The sequence below is a fragment of the Macaca thibetana genome, chromosome 6 (genome assembly GCF_024542745.1).
Source record: "Macaca thibetana thibetana isolate TM-01 chromosome 6, ASM2454274v1, whole genome shotgun sequence".
Taxonomy (NCBI): domain Eukaryota; kingdom Metazoa; phylum Chordata; class Mammalia; order Primates; family Cercopithecidae; genus Macaca; species Macaca thibetana.
In genome coordinates, this window is record NC_065583.1 from 161,884,200 (window position 1) to 161,910,413 (window position 26,214).

Below are 26,214 nucleotides of genomic sequence, written 5' to 3' on the forward strand. Positions count from 1 at the left end.
ATGCTGTCAGCACCATCCCCCCAGGATGGGGCACACTGCCCCCAAGGCTCCCTCTAAACTGAAAGTATCAATAAATATGACAGGAAGCTGCTCCTGGCCAAACACTGAGAGGATCGTGTGTGTGTCTTTTTTAAATAATATCACAGCTCAGAGTCATTTTTCTTTTTAACTGCACATCTTCTAGAGGTGTTGAATGCAACCCATCATTTTACAGGTAAGTTTCATTTTCTAATCATCTCATTTTAAAAATCCACCCAACTATAAAACCACAAAAGCTATAGATGGGATAGGCTACTACTGAAGAGGAAGTTGTAATTCCTTCCCCGTGGAGTCACAGAACTCCAGCACTGCCACTGCTGTATCCAACCACACAGGCCTCCCCAGCCTGGGAGAGACAGCTCATTTGGCAAAAATGAGCAAAGGACTCTTGTCTTCATTCTGTAATTTTCTAGCTACAGGACTAATCACTTAGCCTTGATGACCCCAAGAAGGTACCCCAATGGCTGAAAAGTGATAGCACAGGGTTGGAACAAAATTAAACAAAAAAGCACTATCTGAATATAAACTATTTGGCTACCATCTCCCACCATCTGTCATCCTCTGCTTACATACCTCTCAGCTGGGAACTCGCTCCACCCTGTGGGCTCCATTTCCTTTTTTCCTTTTTTAGAATGTTTCTCTCTTTATTGATCAACTGTGGTCATTATTCTACGAACATAGATTAAGCTCCTCCCGCAGGCCAGGCACAGTGCCAAGAGCTGATGCTACAATTATAAATGCAACAGACTGGATCCTCCTGGCAGGGACTGACAGGCGGACTCCTAGTGGGAACAGAGCACCACTGAGGCAACGCTCCAGAGGAAAGGAACGCAGCTCCACAAGCACTGTAACAAGGGAATCTGACCTAAACCAGGTTGGAGAATGCTTCCCTAGGACACGAGGCTGAGCTGAGATCCAAGGTTGGACAGGAGCTTGCAAGGCAAGGAAAGTGAGGGGATGCTGGAGAAGCCTGAAGGTACCGTTCAAGAGGCTGATGTTAACTGAAGAGCAAGGGAAGGCCGTGAGAGTTTTAAGCAAGAGACTGAGGTGTTCAGATCTGTAACCACCCTGATCTATCGCTTGGGGTTATGAAGAACAAGTCTGATTCCTCTTGCATATGACGACCTTTTACATCTTTCATGGGACTGCAGAATGCTTTGGGCTGAAGGCAGAATTCTACTTGTTCTTTTAGGCTTCCCAGAGTGCTCCCTCAGCAATATGTCCACACTGCAGGCCAACTCAGTGTATTCACGACTGTTTCCCACTAGCCTGCAAACACCTCTAAGGCAAATGCTGAATCTTAATTCACTGTGGATCTGGTAATCTGATGAGCTGTCACAGGAATGCTTCATTTTTTGAGGTGAAGAAACTGAAGCCCAGAGAAAACAAGTAGAAGTCTGAACTTGAACCCCCACGTTCTGATGTAGACTTGTGCCCTCTGAACTAACCACTGTACATTACTGCCTTCCCCTGAGTAATTCTCTTCGAAGTTCTATCATTTCCATCATTTCTACTCTGCATCTTTCTCTCTTCTAGTTTAGACAGCTCCTGTTTTCTCAACCAATCCCTACATGGTATCTTTGGGGAGTCTCTTCGATGTCCTGGTCAGTCTCCTCTAAACTCATTCCACACTTAATGTGAGACCCCCTGTCAAACACAATGTCCTGGGTGTGATCCCCAGGACAGAATTCAACAAGGTGACCACCTTCTTCATTCTACATCAAGGGTAAGTCTCTGAAAAGGGTCAGAGAGTACATATTTTAGGTCTTATCAGCCATGATGAGTTGATCTGTCTCAACTACTCCGCTCTGCCCTTACACAGGGAAAGCAGCCACAGACAATACACACAGGTCTCCGATCCAATAAAACTTTATATATGGACATTGAAATTTGTATTCCATCTAATTTTCACATGTCAGGAAGTCGTATTATTTTCATTTTTACCATTTAAAAATGTGAAAACCACTCTGAGGTCATAGGCCATGTAAAAATAAACAGTAGGCCAGATATGACTCATGGGCTGTGGCTTGCTGAACCCTGTTTTAGATGATACATTCACAGCAATGCAGCCCATGATTGTACTGCACAGCTACAAACAACCCAAAAGCCACTGACTCACATGCAACCTGCTGTCAGCCTAAAGCGCTTTGGACCTGTGCTGGGGTGTGTCTCCCCATCTCTGAAGGGAAGAGAGGGACCAGGGGTTTCACTCACTCTCCTCAAGTTTCCCGGTAGAGAGGCCTTCCTGGAGGTGGGGTTCTGGCTCCCCTCCTACCGCCTTTACTCCTTCCTGAAGGTGAGAGATTGATCTGAGTGGCAGATTTTTTTTTAAATGGCATGCTCAGCTCAGCCCCTTTCGCCCCCACAGACCTGCCCGTGCAGAAGGAGTCCTTGGGCCTGCACTCTCCTTGGGAGGGAGGCCTAGAACTTCAGGAGGGAGTTCAGCTTGGGCACCGCTAGCAAGCCCAAGTGGCCACACAACTAGGACACGTGGATTTTATGTCACTGAGCTGACTTAGAAAAATATGTTCTCAATCTCTGACATCTGTGTCTACCTGTCAGTTCAGAACACGGGAAGGGAAACAAAGGGTTATCCAGATCATGTGGGCCAGTTCTGGGATCTTTAGACCCAGGCAGGACCTGACATTTATATCTGCCAGATTTCATTTACTGATTTGGCTCACTGCTTTGACCTGCCAGGGCTTCGGTGGCACGTGGTCTGGTTCAACTTTCAGGCCTTTAATATCAGACTTCCACATCCTAATATAAATCATTAATGAACACGTTGACTAAAGATATACTTTGAGATAAGTCACTCTTCACTTTTGCCCTGGTGGTGACTTTTCCATTACTCAGAATCATTTGGGCACCATCCCTAATAGTTACTAATCCTTCCGATTGGTCTCCCTTCCCCAGTTCTGTTTTCTACTCCAGAGCCAGTGTGGGTTTGTTTTTTAAACATTCGATGGATGTACCATCTCCTATGCAAAACTCTTTACAATGCAAAACTTTTACAATGTAAAACTCTTTCCATGGCTTCTCTTATTTGTAGGAAAGACCTACATCCTGCTAGCCACTGATATCAGCTGCAAAGAGCCCTAACCAATTGTCAGAAAGGTAAAAAATGGTCAGTACCTATGGTCGCACCCTAGCTAGAGACCTCAGGAGCTGGTTCTTCTGTAACCAAGATTACTAGTGACAGTCAGTGGCTTACAAAGCCACAACTCACCCCATAACCTCTCACCCATCCCCTGGGACCAACTGAGAAGTCAAGATTTGCCCCCCTGGGTTCAGTGTGATCTTGCTGATGGGACCACACGGCCGAAGCCTCCTTGGCCACCTCGCCGCCCTAAGTCTTTTACCCCTGCTCCTATCATGGACTCATATATGTTGATGTGGGCCTGTAGATCTGCTCTCCTAAAGGGAGACCAGTGGCTCATCAAACTTTATAGAACACTGCTACTCAAAGTCCACAGGACAGCAACATCAATACCACTGGGGACTTCTTAGAACTACAGATTCTCAAACCCCATGGAAGCAGTATCTGCATTCCATCAAGACCTCCAGGACCCTGGCCCTGGCTCCTGTGGATTTTCAGATTTATTAGGCTGAGGGCCAGGTATGTTTTTTAAGCTCCCCAGCCATTCCAACGTTGCCAGTGTTGAGAAATCCTGCTATGGAGTAAGGGCACCCCCTACCCTTAGCTGCTTCTGCTATCTCAAATACATCATCAGATGCCAATTAATTTCCAAAGTTACCATTAGGAGAAATAAGGCCAGACAAAGAAAAATCCTACTGGTCAAGTAATTCAACTAAAAATAAGTGTTGCGTCTGTTTTGTGCCCCTTTCCCTTTGGCCAAAGTAAGCGGTTACTTTTACTAGTCACAGTGGCTGTTTTTCTATGACTGGAAGCTACGTCTATCTAAAAAGGAACTTTTCTGAAAAAAAACTTTTTTTCAGATGGAGTCTCACTCTGTCGCCCAGGCTGGAGTACAGTGGCACGATCCGCAACCGCTGCCTCCAAGGTTCAAGCGATTCTCCTGCCTCAGCCTCCCAATAGTTGAGATTACAGGCACCTGCCACCACACCTGGCTAATTTTTGTATTTTCAGTAGAAATGGGGTTTCACCACGTTGGCCAGGCTGGTCTCGAACTCCTGACTTCAAGTGATCCACCTACCTCGGCCTCCCAAAGTGCTGGGATTACAGGCATGAGCCACCATGCTTGACCAACTTCTCTGAAAATAATGAAGAAAGGAACCTGACCGTTGCCCTGGCCTCCAGGGAAGGTGGCCAACTCCTCCTGGTTTGCCTGGGACTCTCCCAGTTTTAGCACTGAAAGCTCCACATACTGGCACATCTCTCAGTCCAAGCAAGCTGGGACGGTTGGTCACCCACACCCAGTCCCCGTTATGGTCTGACTCTGACCCCTCCCTCTTCTCTCACCTCTTCCTCTTGCTCCAATATAAGGAATGCCTTCACTTCCTCCTAGAGCTCGCGCCTGCCTCCCTGCCTTGCTTTGCCTGTACTCTTCACTCTGTCTGAAACATTCTTCCTTCTAACCATGTCCTAGCTCATTCCACTCATTCTCCAGCTCTCAGCTCAAACATCACTTCTCTGTTTCCAACCCCCAGGCTTGAGCAAATTCCTGTTTTCCTCTCTCACAGCACACAGTGCCCTTTTCACAGCACTTGCCACAGTTTACACAATTGTGTTTGTGTTTGATTAGTGTCTGTCTCCCTGTGTAGACAGTAAATGCCTTAAGGACTGGGACTGAATCTGTTTTCACTCCGCTTTCTGAGTGCCTAAGTACACAGGAGACAGTTAATAGATATTTGTTGAATGAATGAAATGAATCCATGTCATCAGGATCCCGTCCATGTGTCTCCACGAGAGAGACAGCCAGCTTCTCCCAGGGTCTGTTCTCTCCTCCTCCCATCAAGATCAAGCCCTGACTTTGGGCAGGCACATGGCTACTCAGATAAAGGCTCATTCTATCATCCCTGGGTGCTGGGTACAGCTGTGTGAGTGACTTCTGGCCAAGGAGAAGTGGAAGGTGCAACTTTCAAAAGGGCTTGTTAAGAGGGGTGTGTTCCTTGCCCTTTTTCCTCCCTATTAGCTGGAATGTAAATGTGATGGCTGATGCTCCAGCAGCCATCTTGTACCCAAAAGTGGCAGTGGGCATTGAAGCCAGGCATCGTGGAGAAACAAAGTGGAAGGAACCTGGGGCCCCGACACCGTGGAGATCATCCCAGCCCTGGGGAGCTACCTCTCTTTGACATGAGTGAAATAAATGTATTCACCTACTTGGGGCTGTTCTGTTACCCAACCACATTTATGCTAACTAAGAGCCTCTATCCTGGTGGTCCCTTCTGACTTTTAATATGTATGTCAGAAATAATGAACCACCAGTGTGTTTTCTCTTCCCTTAATTACACCACATAAATATAAAGCAGGAAGTGAGAATGTGAAGTGGTCATCTAGTAGGATGGTTTCAAGGTAGCGAAATGAGGAGGGAACTGAGGGACTCAGGAACTCAGGGTCTGGTCCTAGACAGCTGAGCCATCTGGACCTCAGCTTCCTCCCCTGTGAGCAAACATAAGGAAGCCAGGCCATTAACTGCCATTTCCCTTCATTCTCCAAAGGCCTCCTTATTTTAATATGTTTCAGAGTTATATTAGAGGAATAGCCACGTTGGGGCACAAGGCACAGGAGTAGAAATAGTTGTGAAATAACTGACATTCAACTAAACTCAAAACATTACTCAAAGCTTGCACCACAGAAAAGATGCCCTAAGTGTGTATGGAAGATACGTAAGATCTTGATAAATGCCAGCAAATACCCCGACCCTTAGAAGTTCAAGCTGAGTTCTACAGATCTATTAAACCAGTCGACCCAAGCTTAGTTCTAATAAAGAGTCTTTTCCACAAGGGTCTCTATGGTGATAATCAGCTTCAAAAAGACTGCTAGAAGGGGAGGAAAAAGGAACATCAAGGAGACTGGGAGGGAAAGGGAGATGTAATAGGCTCCAAAATTCAAACAAATGAATCAATTACATATGGGAGAAGTTACAGTAAAGTGTGAAGAACAACACAGTATGAGGTAGATCACCAAGCATAGACTCTACAAGTCCTCTATCATGACAGTCAGCTAACTAACCAAAATTGAGTCTAACAAATATTTAATACTTAAAAAACAAAAATAGAGGGATATACCATGGATAAAACTGATCTAATAAGCTCTCTCTTGTTTCAAGGGATTTTTCTTTAGATCTCCTAGGAATCAATATGCCCAAGACTTGCACTGCTTCAGGCACAAAACTGTGGGACCCAACATGTATGTTAATACTTTCATTGGCTATGTTTCCACTTCAAGCTGAGCAGCCAACCTAACCTTAGCTACAAGCCAAACTCTAAGTTCATTTTGTAAATGCCAAGTAAAATGACAAATTGCTGATCTCATCCACTGACATGAGTGCCACCAGCCCTTCCTATCTAGACAGTGACTGGTTACATTCAGCCCATGCTGGCACTGGCTTGCCATCTCTTCCACTTCCCCTTCCTATCAGCCATTCTGCTTGCTCTGCAGCATTTCAGCCTGTCCAAGTGGTGGATTTGGAAGACACAGAGCACCCAGTCTTTCTTTAACTCTGGAGAGTTCACAAGCAAGATGAGGCCTTGTCATCACAGGTCAAAAAATACAGCCCCAAAGTATCAGGTGTTATTCTAAGACCTAGGGACAGATTCATTACCAAGCAAGAAGGAATTTAGTTCATTTCTCTTAAACTTGGAGACTAAATGCTACAGAGGTCTATGCCCTGGCTTAGAGGACAGACACAGATTGTTCAAAGTACACGCTCTGATGAGCTTCCATCATCATCAGCTCCACTGCCCACCTCCATTCCTGAGCCATTTGGGAACTGGTTTGTACCCACCGAGGCTGTCCCAAGCCTAGAAAGAGATGAGAGCTCATCTCCACCGTGGTGGGTACAGGAGAGGGAGGTATGATTCTTTTTTTTTTTTTTGAAACAGTAAATACTTGATGTTTAATGGTATTTTCACTTCTGATTTGAGGGAAGACTCTCTTGAGAATGACTTCCAACTACATTATTACTCGCTCTCCTAGAAGACTAATCCTAATATTCATTAATAACCAATAATATGGCAAGAGGAGAAAGAGCTGAGGTATTTTAGGTAACTTTGTGTCTATTTATCCAGTAATTCCACAGACTCGATGTCATAGTAATATGGCTAAATCAACAACAAAAGATTTACTATTAAATTCTTAATTTAGAGATTAATCAAGCATAGCATTTTATGTGCTACAGTTTCTGGGATTTTTGTTTATTATCTAGGAATCCCAGCAATAGTACTAACAGGCAATAGGCTTTTGTCTCCTAGAAAGGAACATAAACATTTGAACATCCTCTTAAACATGATGTCACCTGTCTATTCTGGCTCCAATTAAATGGGAAAGTAGAAAAATGGACTATTACTAGCATAAAAGGTTACTGGAAAAATGAGAACATATACAAAAGCTTTCTGTTGATTTAGAAGTACCATTTAAATGTTCTTCCATTAAATTAATTACAAATCAGATAAATGTGTATGCAACCTCATTTTGAAAACAGATTGTCTTACCAAGTAGCTGAACGTGTACCAGAGGACTCACACGGACAGGAGAGAATGAAAGGATTTACTAACCAAATATACTAATCCAATAATTCCTCCAAAAGTTAAGTAGAGGCTTTAATAGCTACGTACGGGGAACCACTAAACTAGGAAATTTAGCCCAGTAATAAAAACTTTTTCATAATCTCTCTTCTCCTGTACCCAGACCTGCGAGAGTTGTCTCAAACAATAAAAACAGTATGCAAATGTTAACCCAACCTTAATTCAGAACGGCTTAAATGTGATAAGGTAACCTTGGAAACTATGGAGAGCTCTCAGGTGGAAGCCAGAACTCTGTTTCAGGTGACAGAAGCAGACAGATTGTTAAAAATCTGTTATGAGTGGAGTCCCATGCCAAGGCTTACCCTGGCCACCACTTACTAGTGGAAGCCTTGAGCAAATTCTGTAGCCATTGTGAGTGTCACAGAGTCGTGAATGTAAAGATTATATAACACTATCTGTGGTCAGTGTCTCCACATCTAGCACCCTAAAGAAAATTCAAATGCCAACTATTTTTGTGACAGGGACAAGCACTGGGTGCTTCAGGCACATAGGAGAGCACCCACTTCAGGCCAGGGAGCCAGCCAAGGCCTCCCAGATGAAGCTACGTCTACCTTGAGACCCGAGCCAGAGAAAAGGTCATTTTCAAGTTAATAATACCCAATCAAGACTTTCTACTGAGATAAAATACTTGGTACCAAAAAAGTTACATTCTATTTGATGTTTATTCATCTCATAGAAATGTAAGAGTAGAAGTATAATAGGACAAACGGGTGGCAAAACAACAACAACAAAATCAACTATGGACCACTTGGTTTTAAGCATTCTGTTGTGGGTGCCTTTAACTGCAGTGCTTTTTTCCCCCACAGCCCTCAAACTATTTTTTAGAGACGGGAAATATTTCTCTTGACAGTTACAACTAGCAGCTGCTAGTTGTAACCAGCAGCTCTCAGGCCTCTTTTCCTTGGCACACACTGTCTACCACCAGCGCCCCCTCTACTCCTTCTTCTCCTCCTCGAGAGTAAAGACCTTAAAGGCACTTGTTCTAGAATAAGGTCACAATTCTCAGCACACTTTCGACAATCCATGTGGAGAGAATGCTTGCGCCCACACTTCTCATCGTTCCTCTTGCCACCTGACCAATCACTGGGTCATTAACAGGTCCACCTGCCTACTCTCCTTTTGAACACAGAAGTTCCACCACGTAAATTCACCTGCCTGCCTGGTGATTATCTGCCGCTGCCCATGGGAACAGGCCAAAGGCTGCTTATGGTGGCTCAAAAACATCTGCATCATACATACAGTTGTGCCTACTTGAATGGCTTTGGATTAACAAAATCCAGGATATCGAGGAATACACCTTTCATTTAGCAGACACATCTACGTGGGAGGTGAGTAACCTTGTACAAGTTTGTGTGCGACTTGGTTTCTTAAAATAAGATTAAAAAATAACAGCTATTTCATAGTAGAAGGTAATATTAATAACAGTAGCAGCAGCTAACATTTGAGTGCTTACTCGGAACTACAACCAACCAGTTCTAAGCATTTTCCATGTAATAAATGAACTAAGACACAAGAAGCACCAAAAAACATTAGCCATTACCATTATTTTTAAATGTCTGATTTAGCGTTAAACTCTTTCCTCCAAACAAAACCTTACCTAGAACAGCAAAAAACAACAAAACAAACATAAAAGTATACAGAAACAAAAAAGCAGAGCAACTCCAAGTACAGCTGGAGTGGGTCCGCTGTTCCACACCGGGCATTCCTATTCCCCCAACACCAGCCCCTAAGAACCTCCAATGAGTCCTGTGGTTCCTGAAATCATGGCTGAAATGTGAATGCTACCACTGAACAGATGGACAGTGGTGGAGAGAACCACAGCAGAGCTGAGCCAATCAAGGCAGTTAATGGTCCGAGTCTGGCCACATGTCAGAAGAGCAAGGAAGAGTGTGGGGTGCACACATTCTCCCTGCAAACACAGTGGTCTGCCCAAGGTGTGCTGGTGACTGTGAGCTTATTCCACTCTATGACCATCTCGCCCTGCCTTCCTAATAGATGACAGCGTCTTCTCCGGGCACTGCACTAAGTGAACTTCCAATGCTTCTTCCATGCATCTAACATTCTGATTCACACAGTCTTCTGGATAATATTATGCAGAGATGCTTAGTCCACGATTCTCAATATCCTAACATACCCTAACACTTTAAAGAAGAAATAGTAAAAATTAAACAAACAAAAAAAACTCTTCTGTGGGTTTTCTTCTGTTGTCTGGTTTTATTGTGAAGTGTTACTTGCTGTTCAAAAGCTAAAAAAGTTGTCCCTATACTAGCTTTGACAACTGATTTTAAAACTGGTTTTATTTTTGTTTTGCCAAATACCACTGGCAAAGAAGGGAAGCTATGCTTGTAAGTCGTCAGAAGTTATGTTTTGGAGAAAAAAGTTTTCCATAATCTGATCCTTGAATCACATTCTTCCTCTGCTGCACACCAACTGCAGATCCCACAACTGGAGCAGAGGAAAGAATGCCTACCCGGGCACGCAGCACTGGCATGCATTGAGCTTGGTGCAGAGAAAGGAAAAATTCCGGGTGATGATGTTAAGCCCGGAGTAGGCACCTTTCTGCCTCCCAAACCAGCCTTTCTAGCTGTGCTCCTGCCTCCATTTCCAATTTTTGTTTCACTGCCAAACTACAGCAGGGAGGAGAAAAGAAAATAATATAATAAAAGGTTCAAACGAATACACCCATAGGAAATATGTGGCTAATTTTATAATAACCCAAGGTGCAGAAAGGTTTTTAAAAATGAGTTCACTCTCCAAACTTTTGAGATTGGGAGGTAGGACAGAGTTCTCCACTGGGAAAGGTTGCCTGGATCAGCTAACCGGAGGCCTTCATTTTATGGATGACACATCAGAATGATGTCCTCTGACTCCCAGAAAGGTGCTGTTTCCACTGCACCCAACAGTTTGCTGTGTGAATTAAAAGCTCATGCTGGGACCAAGAACAGCAATTCATAAGCAATCCCCGCAACTGCCAATTTGCCATAATCAGTGCAGTTCCTGCAGCCCAAACTCTGTGTTTGGGAACCGGCATCCTCGCAAAATTCACTAGTGGGCTCCAGACAAATATAGACACGGGCATGTGTTCCTTCAAAACCAAGAAGCAGCTATGCTTCTTTCTTGGGGCTGGTTAGGAAGACATCGTATGTGGACTTCAGAGGGGGAGAGGACCCTGCTACCGAGGAAGCAGGAGAAGACTTCAAGACCCAGTGCCTGAACTCCCAGGCTGCGCTGCTGCCCTTGTTGGGTGATTTTTTTTTTTTTTTTTTTTTTAGACGGAGTCTCACTCTGCCGCCCAGGCTGGGAGTGCAGTGGTGCAATCTCGGCTCACTGCAACCTCCGCCCGCCGGGTTCAAGCAATTCTCCGGCCTCGGCCTCCGCAGCCTCCCGAGTAGCTGGGACTACAGGCGCCTGCCACCACACCCGGCTAATTTTTTGTATTTTTAGTAGAGACAGGGTTTCACTATGCTGGCCAGGCTGGTCTCGAACTCCTGACCTCGTGATCCGCCCGCCTCGGCCTCCCAGAAGTGCTGGGATTACAGGCGTGTGCCACCGCGCCCGGTCCCGTCTGGGTGAGTTTTTTTTTCAGCCAGAGTATTCCGTGTTGTTAGCAAGTCTCGAGTGCCGCGAAGGTGTGCGCCACATCCTCTGCCAGCAGGGCGCGAAACGTAACTCCCTCCGTCAGCGAGTCGAGCTCCCCGAGAGGATACGGGGCCCCGCTGGTCCACTCACCCCGGGCCCGCTCCCAGGCGCAGGGCGCGACCTCCGCCGCTGCCTAGGCTTCCCTCGCGGCTCTGAGGGAACCCCGACCCCAAAGACCGGCTTTCCTCCAGGAACCTGCGTTTCCCGCCCGGACAAGCGACCTAAGCTGCCTGGCCTCCCTTATTCAAATACAACCCCGTCCCCGACACCGGCTCGACCCCCGAGTGGTGGTGCAGCCCCGCCCCACTCCCGCCCGGCTCAAGGGCGCGCTCCGGCTCCAGGACTCCTAGCCCCCGCTGAGCGGCACCGGCGGCCACAGAGGAGGGCGCATCCCAGGCTGCCCGCAACCCCGCCCGCCCGGACGGTCCCTGCCCGCGCCCCCCGCCCGGCCCTGCCCGGCCCGGCCCCAGGCTCACCTGCGGCGGGGGCGTGAGACCGCTCCCGCTCCCTTGCCCGCGTGGGGCTCCTTGGCGCCGCCATGCTGGCCGCGCCGCGGACAGGCGTTGGGCCTCTGCCCGAGGTCTGCAGTGGTCTGTCAGACGCGACGGCCGCCTGCCGGGGCCCAGGCTCGCTTCCCTGCGGCGGGTTGGGGAGGGCGGCGGAGTCGCAGGGCGGGGATTGGCACCGACTGACGCGTCGAACAGCCAATCAGAGGCCGGGGAGGGGAGGAGCTGAGCCTAGAGGGGCGGGTCCTCCGCACGCCGTCGGGGTCGCGGGCCAGAGATGTGCGGAGGCGTTTGGGGCTAGGTCGCGGGGCGGGAAGCTACTCCTGGGGTCTAGGCGCGTTCCCGAGGCTGGGAATTCCACTTGGGCGGTTCCGGCGGCCTCCCTAGCACTTTACATCGAAGGCCTGTTGAGTGGGAAGCACAATCCCGGAGGGCCGGCTGATGAGGGCGAGGAGTCGGTGCGGTTTCCCCCGCGAGAAGGTTACTGCGCTATCCTGCTCAGTCACGGCCGGGGTGGGCAAGCCTGGAGTCCAGATGGAGCTGTCGGCCTAGGGCCTGTTTACCGGACTGGGGAGATTTTCTAATCTTTCTTCTCCCTGGGTCAGCAGAACAGGGTTACGCTTACTTAGAACTCACAGTTTACTTTGGGGGCGCGAATATGTGCATTATTGATAAAACTGTCCTCTTATAGAATGATTTATCCAAAGGAAAAAATATGGGAGTAGTTAACAGTAGAATAGACAGCCCAACAATGAAAAGGCGCTCACAAAGTTCTCCCCCGACTCCCCCGGTCAGATGGCCCCTTTTTTTTTTCTAGAAGAAAAAGGAAGAAAATGAAAATCCTGGTGAACACTTCCTCTTTCTCCAAGATACACAGTTGCAGAGACAACCGACTGCATGGGAAATGTTTTGCCATCTTTTGAAAGAAGTTCCGTAACTAAAGAAAGATGTGAGAAACAGCCTGGAATTTTGTGTGGCTTCAGTAGCCTGAGGGCAATGTCGACAAGTAATTGGATCGCTTTCCTCCCTTTCCCTAGTCTCAGAACACAGGTCTTTGGCCACTCCAGTGAGATTCTTTATCCCGGCAACAACAGTTAACTTAATGCCAAGCATTTACTGACAGCTGGCATCCGGCCACATGCTTTAATATATGAGTTTTACATGCATTGCTTCATTTAATCCTCACTTGCCCATGAGGTAGGCACTGTTATTATCTCCAATTTACAGACCAGGAAACTGAGGTTCAGGAAGTACTAGTGCATAGTTTGAACCTAAGTCTGAACCCTCAACCGCCCAACCATTCTCCAATGCATGATTCACAGAAGATAATAAAAATGTTCCCAAACTCTGCTGCATGTTTAGAAAATAATCCCTTTTATACAAATCAGATTTTTAACATTGAGGGGTAGTTTTCTACAACCATAAACCACCAATTGCGTGTATAGAGCCACGTTACTCATACAAAATAAATGACTTAAAATTGTTGCGCCTAAGTTACCTAAACAAGCATATGAGCAGTGACAAGTACAAATTGTCTATTCTAGAAACTAAAAATACCAGGGCTAATTTCTTGTGGTATAATAAAACAAAATTTACTTAGTCCTTTAACCACAAAACAAATTAGCCAGTTCCCCTCCCTCCTCCCACAAGATAATATTTATGAACACAGCTGTTGGTACTTGGCCTAAAATCCTGTCAATTAATTCACATTTAGGATTTTGGTTCCCTGTAATGTTGGTTGTTACTCCAAAAGCTGAATGAGAGGCCTCTTAGTGTGGTACTTAATGACCAAACCTTGGAGCCAGACTGCCTGGTGTCCCTTCATACAAGCCATATGGTCTTACATAAGTTAGTTAACCTTTTTGTGCCTGTTTCCTTATCTGTAAAATGGAGCACCTACGAGTATCTACCCCGTGGGATTCTTATGGGAGTTACATTACTAAATATGTGCAAAACTCTCACAATAATGCTTGGCACATGAGCATCACATAAATATAAAGATGTATATACATGGAGATTTCTAATTGGCTTTCTGGTCTAACCATGAGTGATTTATTACATGTCTGCACAATTATGAAGTTATTGATTTTTTAAAAATACCTAGATCATGAGCTCTTTCAGAGCAGGAACTCTGATCTAGAATCCCTAGAACCTGGCTCAGAGCTTAAATATTTATGAATGGGTAAATTGAGAGTGTGGTGTGAGGCCAGCTGGAAATCATGCTGAACAAAGACCTCTGCAGCAACGGTCTCAGCTGAAATGTGGACGCAAATCATCACGCTCGCCAAAACATCCACCTTAGAACTACCAAAAACAGGCAGTGCCTAGCATTGTGCCCAAAAGCCACCTGATTATGACTCTGGAAAACTCAGAGTGAGTTAGGTCAGGGACAGTGGTTACTCCAGCTAGTTGCATGAGGGTTGTGATATGACTCAAATCAGAAGAAAGAAAGAAAAACTGGCCAGTAGTTCCCAGCAAATATTTAATTGGAGTTTTTTGTTGTTGTTGTTTTTATGAGGTTTTCTTGACCATTTGAACTCTGAAAATGGAATGTGAACATTCAGAGCCTTTCAAGGTTCATGTTGCAAAATGTATTTTCTTTTTCTGTTTTTGAGACAGAGTCTCACTCTGTCGCCCAGGCTACAGTACAGTGGCGCTATCTTGGCTCACTGCAACCTCCGCTCAGGTTCAAGCGGTTCTCCTGTCTCAGCCTCCCGAGCAGCCGGGATTATAGGCGTCTGCCACCATGCCCGGCTAATTTTTGTGTTTTTAGTAGAGGCAGGGTTTCACCATATTGGCCTGGCTGGTCTCGAGCTCCTGACCTCAAGCAATCTGCCCACCTCAGCCTCCCAGAGTGCTGGGATTACAGGCATGTGCCACCACGCCCAGCCCATTTTAACCACTTTTTAAAGTACATTTTAGTGGCAGCCTGAAGGTCCCAGTATGGGGATAGACAGAAGCCCCTGCCAGGGCCTGCTGATAGCTTCAGGGCTCTTTGTGCTACTTGTGTGCCTGCTGTGCCAGCCCCTTCTTGAGGGTTCTCCTGTTCCTCCCTGTTTAGGCTTCACACCTTGCCCCTCACCATTGCAGCCTTGTCCCACTTGATTTCTTAGCGTTGCCTGTGAAATGTCAGCTTGGATCTTGGCCTCACACCACTTGCAGCATTTGTTCACCTTCACACTGGGATGCTGGAAGTGTGGCATCTCACCCATGCCCTGGACTGGCATGTGGCAGGGTGGCCCACACTTCTAGCCTCTGCTCATCCAAGAAAAAGATCATATGTTGGCTTTCAAAAATCGCTGGGTTCTAGCTGGGCACGGTGGCTCACGCCTGTAATCCTAGCACTTTGGGAGACCAAGGTGGGCGAATCACCTGGAGTTTGAGACCAGCCTGGCCAGCATGGTGAATCCCAGCTACTCTGGAGGCTGAAGCACAGCAATTGCTTGAACCTGGGAGGCAGAGGTTGCAGTGAGCCAAGATTGTGCCAGTGCACTACAGCCTGGGCAACAGAGTGAGACCCTGTCTCACAAAAAGAAAAACAAAAAAATCACTGAGTTCCTAGGAGGTTATTTTTTTAGGGGATGGTTTCCAAATGGCCCCAACAGCTGGGTTCAAATCCTAGAATGTAATTTATTAGCTGGATGACCTGGAGCAAGACACTTTAAACCCTTTTTGCCCCATTTCCTTACTTATATATTAGTAATAATAATAGTACTTACCTAAAATGGGGCTTGTAGAGTTGATTCAGTGATTGCATGTAGAGGCTGGCCCTTTGTAAGTGCTCAGTTAAGTGCTGCCATTGGCACCTATTGACCTCTACATACTGTCCTCTATTAGAAAAGTTGACACTGACTGATTTTGGTATTATAGTTTTTGTAGTTATTCAGGGGCTTCGTGTGAATAAGAAGCAACATATGCTCAGATACAATGCAGGAAGGAAGTGGAAAGATAAGGATTTCTCAAATTCTAACTTTTATGGACATCAACAATGATGGCATAATGTTTTAAGGACGAAGGATGGTCAAATAACCTGCATGGCTGGGCAAGGTGGCTCAAACCTGTAATCCCAGCTACTCAGGAGTCTGACGCAGGAGGATCACCTGAGTCCAGGAGTTTGAGGCCGGCTAGGGTGATACAGTCAGACCCTATCGCTAAAAAAAAAAAAAAAAATTAGCCAGGCATGGTGGCATGCATCTGTAATCCTAGGTACTTGGAAAGCTCAGATAGGAGGATCACTTGAAGCCAAGAGTTTGAGACCAGCTTGGACAATACAGCCAGACCCTATCCCTAAACAAAAATTTAAAAACTAGCCAGGAGCCTGGTCAACATAACAAGACCCTGTCTCTGTGGAAACTAAAAAACCTTAACTGGGCATGGTAGCAGGCACCTGTAGTACTAGCTACTCAGAAGGTTGAGGCAGGAGGATTACTTGAGCCCAGGAGTTTGAGGCTGTAGTGAGCTATGATCATGCCACTGCACTCTGGCCTGGGCAATAGAATGAGACCTTGTCTCTAAAAATAAATTTTTAAAAATTAATAGACATTTTTCTAAAGAAATTATGTAAATGGATAATGAGCACATAAAAAGATGTTCAACACGCCTCTAATCATTAGAGAAATGCAAGTTGAAACCACGATGAGATACCACTTCACATCCATTAGAATGGCTATTATAAAAACAAAAAACAACAACAAAAAAGAAAATGACAAGTGTTAGAGAGGATGTGGACAAATTGGAACCCTCACTCATACATTGAGAATGTTTTCCACTGTGAAAAACAGTGTAGTGGCTCCTTGAAAGGTTACATGTAGAATAACCATATGATCTGGTACTCCAGCCTGGGCGACAGAGGGAGACTCTGTCTCAAACAAACAAATAAATAATCAATAAATAAAATGTGTTTTGAATTTTATTAATAATAAAATAACTGTAAAACATGTTTTGAATGTGTGCCATACTCAGTCAACCAAATTACAACACTATCCTCTCAGTCATTCATACCTCAGTGCCACCCAACCTTGGCACTTTCTAAGAGCAGATGGTGACTGGAGGAGTGCCAAGAGGGCTTAGGAGCTGCCAGAGGATTGAGGAGGTCAGCTTAGAGCCATAAAGGGAACTGAAAGATGTGGGGGTGGTGTGTGTGGAAAAGAACTTCATGATTTTGAGTAGGTCTAGACCAGAACTTAGCATTTCCTTAATTTTTCAAAAATAATTTTAGCAAATCAGATGGCTTCGCTCCTTCTCACATTCTTGACACCTGTCCTGCCTGCAGTTTGCATAGAGCTGTGCTCACTCACCACCTCTGTCCTTTGACCTTACATTTGCACTGCCTGGGCTGTGCTTTTCTCCCGCCTTGCCTGGCTGGCTCCCATTGGTCCTTCGTCAACCTGCTCTCCTTGGGGAGGCAATTCTGGACCACCCAAGACAAGCTGGAGTTCACAAGATGGCTTCTCCACCGTCCCAGCTCTGCCCGCTATTCTCACTGCACCTAGTACCCTGCACCTAGTACTCTGAGACGTAACTTGTTCAAATTCTTGGCCGGGCACGGTGGCTCATGACCGTAATCCCAGCACTTTGGGAGGCCGAGGCGGGCCGATCACTTGAGGTCAGGAGTTTCAGACCAGCCTGGCCAACACAGTGAAACCCCATCTCTACTAAAAATACAAAAATTAGTTGGGCGTGGTTGCAGGCGCCTGTAATCCAGCTACTTGGGAGGCTGAGGTGGGAGAATCGCTTTAACCTGGGAGGCGGATGTTGCAGTGAGCCGAGAGTGTACCACTGCACTCCAGCCTGGGTGACAGGCTGAGACCCTGTCTCAAAAAAAATTAAAATGAAATTAAAAACAAAAAATACTCCATGTTTGACTGTGAGCTCCTAGAGGGCAAGGACAAAGATTCCAGCCTCCCCTTGGTGTCCTGCACAATGCTTGGTAGCCATTTAATGTGTGCTTGCTGAGTACGGGATTGAGGTCTCTTCAAGATCCCACTGCCCACTTTCCTCCTCCTCACCGTGCTCTTGAGTCTGCACATACATTCCTTGGCTTCCTGTACAAGTGGACTCGGTACACAGACATCCTTGTCAACAAATTCGCCTTCTGAAGGATGACACTTCCTCTTTCATGCTTGGTAAGCTTGGTAAGATTTCAGGAACAGCAGGACCCTTGCCAAATGAAATGTAGAAATGAAAAGACAATTTTGCCAAATAATCTGACAATTAAGTAAAAATATATGGAGAGGTACAATCTCTAAAACCTTTTGGTTACTTTACTGGGCTTGCAGCTCCAATTAATCAACAAAACAAATTTTTTATGTTTTTGTCAAAGCAGAACACCCAGCAGTCTTTCTGGCTTAGCCACCCCCACCCCACCCATTTTTAAAAATAAAGCCAAGAGTGGGAAAGAAAGAAAACCAGATTGCTGTTTTTTCTCTGAGTAGTCTATTTGTTTGTTTATTTTTTGTAGTGACCGAGTCTCACTGTGTTACCCAGACTGGTCTTGAACTTCCGGGCTCAAGAGATCCTCCTGCCTCAGCCTACAGAGTCACTGAGATTAGAGATGTGACCCTCTGCACCAGTTAGGCTTATTTATTTTTGAGGATCCCAAGGGATGACACTAAAAATACAAAAATTACCAGGGCATGGTGGCATGTGCCTATCGTCCCAGCCACTCGGAAGACCGAGGCTTGAACTTGGGAGGTGGGGGTTGCAGTGAGCCAAGATGTCGCCATTGCATTCCAGCCTGGGCAACAGAGCCAGACTCTGTCAAAAAAATAAAATAAAATAAAAAGAAAGAAAGAGAGAAAGAGAAATAAAGAGAAAGAGAAAGAAAGAAAAGAAAACAAGAATGAGTTCTTGAAAATTAAAAATGTGTTAATTCAAGTGAAGCCTTTAACAATGCCTGGCCCATCCATAGTAAAAATTTAATCAATATTAACTATTGTATTGGACCATTTACTTTCTGGATTCACTTTTATTTTCCATCATTGTTTTGTGACCTATGCCTAGTGTGAGTTGGACAAGCTTCCAATAAAACAACTTCCATCATTTTCTTGTGACCTATGCCTACGTCTAAATCAGAGCAGCCTTCATATTATAGTGTCTTACTGGACAGAGGGTAGGACCTTAGAATCTTCAATTCTATTACAAACTTGAATATAGATCCTTCCTTTGAAAGAAATTAACACTGAGGCAAAGAGGCCAATTAATTTTCCTAAGGTCATGCAACGACTCAGTAGGTGCAACCAAGAGTAGAATCCTGGCCCTCTGGTTCCCAAGAGAATGCCCGTCTATCTGTCTTTTCTTGGTTCAGCCCTGAAGTGGCCATGCCAGGGGAGTCAGTTCAGCCCCTTTCTTTCAGGGACTGCCCACCTCTCCCTAGTTCCATGTCTTCTTACAGGGGATGCCAGTCATGGGTTCACCAGAGTACCCCTATTTCTTCTGCTCAAGAAGGGGCCGCTGATCCACACAGAGCCAAATGGATCCTTCCCTGGGGTTAGAATATAGATGTTGGAAGACAGAAGTTGCGGTCAGGCATGGTGGTTCAGGCTTGTAATCCCAACACCTTAGGAGCCCAAGGTAGGTGGATCACTTGAAGTCAGGAGTTCAAGACCAGCCTGGCCAACATGGTGAAATCTCATCTCTACTAAAAATACAAAAATTAGTGTGATATAGTTTGCCTCTGTGTCCCCACCCAATCTCGTCTTGAATTGTACTTCCATAATTCCCACGAGTTGTGGGAGGGAACAGTGGGAGATAATTTGAATCATGGGGACAGTTTCCCCCATAGTGTTCTTGTGGTAGTGAATAAGTCTCACGAGATCTGATGGTTTTATCGGGGGTTTTCACTTTTGCATCTTCCTGATTTTTCTCTTCCCACCACCATGTAAGAGGTGCCCTTCAGCTCCCACCATGATTCTGAGGCCTCCCCAGCCATGTGGAACTGTAAGTCCAATTGAACCTCTTTTTCTTCCCAGTCTCAGGTAAGTCTTCATCAGCAGCATGAAAATAGACTAAGACAGTGAATTGGTACCAGTAGAGTGGGGCGTTGCTGAAAAGATACCTGAAAATGTGGAAGTGACTTTGGAACAGGGTAACAGACAGAGGTTGGAACAGCTTGGAGGCCTCAGAAGACAGGAAAATGTGCGAAAGTTTGGAACCTCCTAGAGATTTGTTGAATGGCTTTAACAAAAATGCTGACAGTGATATGAACAATAAGGTCAAGGCTGAGGTGATCTCAGATGGAGATGAGGAACTTGTTGGGAACTGGAGCAAAGGTGACTCTTGTTATGTTTTAGCAAAGAGACTGGTGGCATTTTGCCCCTGCCCTAGAGATTTGTGGAACTTTGAACTTAAGAGAGATGATTTAGGGTATCTGGTGGAAGAAGTTTCTAAGCAGAAAAGCGTTCAAGAGGCGACTTGGGTGCTGTTAAAAGCATTCCACTTTAAAAGGGAAACAGACCATAAAAGTTTGGAAAATTTGCAGCCTGATGATGCAGTAGAAAAGAAAAACTCATTTTTTGAGGAGAAATTCAAGCTGGCTGCAGAATTTTCATAAGTAACAAGAAGCTGAAGGTTAATCCCTGAGACAATGGGGAAAATGTCTCCAGAGCATCTCATAGGTCTTCATGGCAGCCCCTCCCATCACAGACCCAGAAGCCGAGGAGGTAAAAATGGTTTTGTGGGCTGGGCCCAGGGTCCCCATGCTATGTGCAGCCTAGAGACTTGGTGCCCTGTGTCCCAGTCACTCCAGCCATTGTTAAAAGGGGCCAAGGTACAGCTCGGTCCATGATTCCAGAGGGTGCAAGCCCCCAACCTTGGCAGCCTCCACAGGGTGTTGAGCCTGTGGGTGCACAGAAGTCGAGAATTGAGGTTTGGAAAGCTCCACCTAGATTTCAGAAGATGTATGCAAAAGCCTGGATGCCCAGGCAAAAGTTTGCTGCAGGGGCAGGGCCTTCATGGAGAACCTCAGCTAGGGCAGTGTGGAAGGGAAATGTGGGGTCAGAGCCCCCACACAGAGTCGCTACTGGGGCACCACCTAATGGAGATGTGAGAAGAGGGCCACCGTCCTCCAGACTCCAGAATGGTAGATCCACCAACACCTTGCACAGTGCACCTGGAAATGCAACAGACATTCAATGCCAGCCCATGAAAACAGCCAGGAGGGGAGCTATACCCTGGGAAGCCACAGAGGCAGAGCTGCCCAAGACTATGGGAACCAACCTTTTGCATCAGCGTGACCTGGATGTGAGACATGGAATCAAAGGAGATCATATTGGAGCTTTAAAATTGCCAGCCCTGCTGGATTTCGGACTTGCGTAAGCACTGTAACCTCTTTGTTTTGGCGAATTTCTCCCATTTGGAATGGCTGTATTTACCCAATACCTGTACCCGCCATTGTATCTAGGAAGTAACTAACTTGCTTTTGATTTTACAGGCTCATAGGTGAAAGGGACTGGCCTTGTCTCAGATGAGACTTTGGACTGTAGACTTTTGAGTTAATGCTGAAATAAGACTTTGGGGGACTGCTGGGAAGGCACAATTGGTTTTGAAATGTGAGGACATGAGATTTGAAGGGGCCAAGGTGGAAATGATATGGTTTGGCTCTGTGTCCCCACCCAAATCTCATCTTGAATTGTACTCCCAAAATTCCTTTGTGTTGTGGGAGGGGCCCAGTGGGAGATAATTGAATCATGGGGGCAGTTTCCCCCTTACTGTTCTCATGGTAATGAATAAGTCTCATGAGATCTGATGGTTTTATCGGGGGTTTCTGCTTTTGCATCTTCCTTATTTTCCTCATGCCGCCACCATGTAAGAAGTGACTTTCACCTCCCTCCGTGATTCTGAGGCCTCCCCAGCCATGTGGAACTGTAAGTTCAATTAAACCTTTTTTTCTTCCCAGTCTTGGGTATGTCTTTATCAGCAGTGTGAAAACGGACTAATACATAGCGGGACATGGTTGAATCCGGAAGGCAGAGGTTGCAGTGAGCCAAGATCGTGACACTGCACTCCAGCCTTGGTGACAGAGCAAGTCTCGGTCTAAAAAAAAAAAAGAAGAGAGAAGTCACTTTTCACTGGGGTTGCTAGTTAGGGAGAATGTTTGGCCAAAATGGTCACAGCCATCCTATTGTGTTTAGTGTGACACCACACAGACCCAGGTAATGCAGAGAGAGAGACAGAGAACTTTGATAATGCACGGAGGATGGACAAGGAGAGTGTGCAGAAGATAGTGCCACAATTGTTACAGGAAACCAGAAGGGTCTGGAAGGGAGGGCTTCAGGGAGAAAAATGAAGTTGATTATTTATTAATGCATTTGAGCATTTAGAAAATAATATCCTGGGTACCTGGTAGAGCTGATGACACACTTGGGAAAAAAGTTAAATAAGGGTACATAGAAAACCCAGCGTGGGAACAAAATGAGACAATAAACTCCAGGAAGAACAAACAGTTGTACAAAAAGGAAAACATTACATTACGCTTCTTGGCTCACCAATGGACAATATCGGCTAGTCATAATAAGGTTAAAAAACTTGTGACATACTACATTGGTCAGATGAAAGGAGACAAACGTGGCAAAGGAAGAGTAACAGAGACAAATTTTTACCTATTGTAACAGGAAGTCAAAAGATACTGTTTAAAATGATAAAGAATAGGGTTGGGCGTGGTGCCTCATGCCTGTAATCCCAGCACTTTGGGAGGCAAGAACAGGCGATCACTGAGGTAAGGAGTTCAAGACCAGCCTGACCAATATGGTGAAACCCCGTCTCTACTAAAAATACAAAAAATAGCCAGTGTGGTGGTGCGTGCCTGTAATCCCAGCTACTCGGGAGCCTGAGGCAGGAGAATCGCTTGAATGTGGGAGGCAAAGTTTGCAGTGAACTGAGATCATGCCATTGCACTCCAGCCTGGGCGACACAGCGAGACACCATCTCAAAACAAATAAATAAATAAATTATTATTTTTAGATGATAAGAAATAGAGCATATTATGTAGAAATATGAAAAGAAATACCATAAGATCTAGGTAAAACAGGTGAAATTTTAGAGCAGGAAGCTCAGGGGTTTTCTTGTTATAAGTTTTTTTAAAATGATGTGGTTTTTGCATGCTCTCACTCATAGATGGGAATTGAACAATGAGATCACTTGGACACGGGAAGGGGAACATCACACACCAGGGCCTATTGTGGCGGAGGGGGGAGGGATGGCATTGGGAGTTATAACTGATGTAAATGACGAGTTGATGGGTGCTGACGAGTTGATGGGTGCAGCACACCAACATGGCACACGTATACATATGTAACAAACCTGCACATTGTGCACATGTACCCTAGAACTTAAAGTATAATAAAAAAAAGATGTTTTAAAAAATCGTGTGTACTATTATTTTATATGTATAAATTTATGTATATATAAATACAAGACATATATATAAATTTCAAAAAGTATGCATTTTGAAAAAAACATAACAGAAAATTAGGAGTGGCCTCCATGACCTTAAGAATAAATCAATTATCTTATTCCTCCGTTAAAATGTGTCAGCAGATAAGCATAAGAACCAAAATATGCCTCCCTCGAGCACCAGGCTCTGCACATACAGTGAAACTTAATGATACAGAGGAAAGAAAAGGCAAGAAATAAAGAGCTTTTATTAAAAGCCACTTATTTGCAGCTTCATAGAAATGCAAGAAGAGGTCTTTATCGCGACAGTGGCCCTGGAACTGCCAGCTGATGGGGAGGCAGCCTGGGAGGCGGCCGAGGCAGGTGTCAGCCTCATACCCTGTACATCATGTTCACAGCAGGGCTGATACCTCATTACATAAAAATTTAAACATCTTTAAAATAATGACTCTGAATGTGAGTGCATAGATCAACACCAGAGAAAAACGGTTTCCATTTTTAAGGAACTTGATATTCTCAAGTCTTTTTTCCTTACCACCATTTCCCATAACCCCTTATCATCCCAGTCCTCTAGAGTCCTGCTAGTAAGACAAGGGACGTTTGTAATACTATCAGCTCAGCCCTGAAGGCCAAGAACATATTCTCGAGTTGCTTGAACCCTCAGAGAGGACTGTAACTTGCCTTTCTACTCAGGCTGAACTCCAGAATCATGCGGGCATTAGGACATAGGAACTCACTGGTGTAGGGCACCATGTCTCACTACACCAGGAGGAGAAACCAATGAGGGCAAATGATTTGAATGAGAATGGCAGAATTCACACTGTGGAGTGTTGCTTATATAGTAATGTGGAAATTAGGACCATATGGATACTAGTGAGAGAATCCCAGTTGGAACTAGCCTAGGTCAAAAAGACAATGCATTGATTCGATTAGCTGGAAAGTCCAAGGGGTAGCTCTGGCTCCAGACATAATTGTTTCCCAAAGTTCAGACAATGTCATGTCATTACTCTCGCAGTCTCTGTCTCTCAACACATCCAGGTTCCTCTGACCCTTAGCACACACACTCTCAAAAAAAGAAGATTCTCTCTCCAAGCAACCATGGTAATCCCCAAGAAAGGATTCTGTTCCCCCGTTAAACATCACACACACACACACACACACACACACACACACACACACATATAATTCTGAACTAATTATTGCATATACCATTGTATGAAGCTAGCCTGGATCATGAACTTAGAGGAGGAGAGTGGTGGGCCCTGCATTTGACAGCTCACCAATCAACAATTCCCAAGTGGACAGCCCAGTTTGTTACTAGAAGAAAGAGGGAGGTATCATGGGCAAGCAGAAACTACAGAAATCCATGTAGTCCTAAAAAATATAACTTAAGCATACTATGAAGTCAGCATAATTACATATTTAATAGTGTTATTCTTGTATTAAGTAATAATTACTCCTTACCAGAGAATCAGTGAAATCCAGGGCCAGGAACACACCTTGATCCTGGGCCTCTTCAGACTGTCATCTTTTGTCATTCTGACCCGGTGGCATTTTCTGATTTCCTATTCATTCTCACACAACCATGTTCCACACCATCTACAGAGCTCTCTCCTATCAATACGGTGGCCTGAGATTTCTCAGTTTCTCTGTCTGCAATTGCTTAAAGTACATATTTTAGGGCCTCATTAGCTGTATTTCTGTAACTCTTGTTCTACCTATTCTATGAGCTTTCACAAAAAACCTTACAGAGGTCAGAATATAGGAAAGTTGGCCTTTTCCCCAAATATTTTAATGAATGATTTTGTTTGTTTTTGGTATTAAGGCCATTGGTTTTCTTAGCAGGCAAGTAGATCTTGTATTTCCCATTTATTTTCTCGGACCCATGACACATTTCCAATGGTGCAACACTATCTCCCATCCCAATGCCATTCTACAATGCCACCTGGTCACCTTCTCTCCACCCCCCATCAAGAAGTGTAGTCTAATCCCACTTCTTGCATCTGGGTGGGCTGGTGACTATGTTGACAATACAGTATTGAGGAAGTGATGCCATGTGACTTCTGAGGCTGTCATAAAAGGTGATACAGTTTCACCTTGTTTTCTAGAATACTGGCACTTGGGTTGCTGAGCCATATTGTAAGAAGCCTGACGAACCTGCAGCGAGCATGCTGGGAATAGGCTGGGTTACTTGGAGAGGCTCAGGTAAGCACTCCAATCAGCAGGCCCCCGCCCCCCCGACCATGCCATGTGCCAGACACCTTGCTATAGTCTGAATATTTGTGTCTGCCCCCAATCCATGTTGAAACCTAACCCTCAAAGTGATGGTTTTAAGGGTTTGGCCCTTTGGGAGGTCACTAGGTCATGGAGTGGGAAGCCCTCATGAATGGGATTGTGCTCCTATAAAGGAAGCCAGAGGGAGCTTCGTTGCCCTTCTACCATTTTTTTTTTTTTTTTTTTTTTTTTTTTTTTTTTGAGACGGAGTCTCGCTCTGTCGCCCAGGCTGGAGTGCAGTGGCACAATCTCGGCTCGCTGCAAGCTCCGCCTCCTGGGTTCACGCCATTCTCCTGCCTCAGCCTCCCAAATAGCTGGGACTACAGGCGCCTGCCCCCAGGCCTGGCTAATTTTTTGTATTTTTAGTAGAGATGGGGTTTCACTGTGTTAGCCAGGATGGTCTCGATCTCCTGACATCGTGATCTGCCCGCTTCAGCCTCCCAAAGTGCTGGGATTACAGGCGTGAGCCACTGCACCCGGCGCCCCTTCTACCTTCTTATTGCCTCGGTTTCTAACTCCACAAAATGGGGATAATAGCAGTACATACTTATAGGATTGTTGGGAGTTAACTTATGTAAACTTACGACTGGCACATGATCATCCCTCAACTGTGTAATTGTTAGCTGTTTTTACT

At 45.4% G+C, this 26,214-nt stretch overlaps 1 protein-coding gene across 3 annotated transcripts in view; it reads right to left on the minus strand.

Moving 5' to 3' along the window:
- OTULINL (OTU deubiquitinase with linear linkage specificity like) overlaps positions 1-12,056 on the minus strand; it is a 33,784-nt gene extending 21,728 nt beyond the window's left edge. For 2 of the 3 annotated variants that reach the window (XM_050793129.1, XM_050793128.1), the window contains exon 1: positions 11,886-12,033. In XM_050793129.1, the coding sequence (XP_050649086.1) occupies positions 11,886-11,949 (64 nt within the window). In that variant the 5' untranslated portion in view covers positions 11,950-12,033. Of the gene's footprint in view, positions 1-11,885 lie in introns of all 3 variants that reach the window. The other variant, XM_050793127.1, reaches the window with a different exon arrangement.
- Between the last annotated feature and the right edge of the window lie 14,158 nt (positions 12,057-26,214).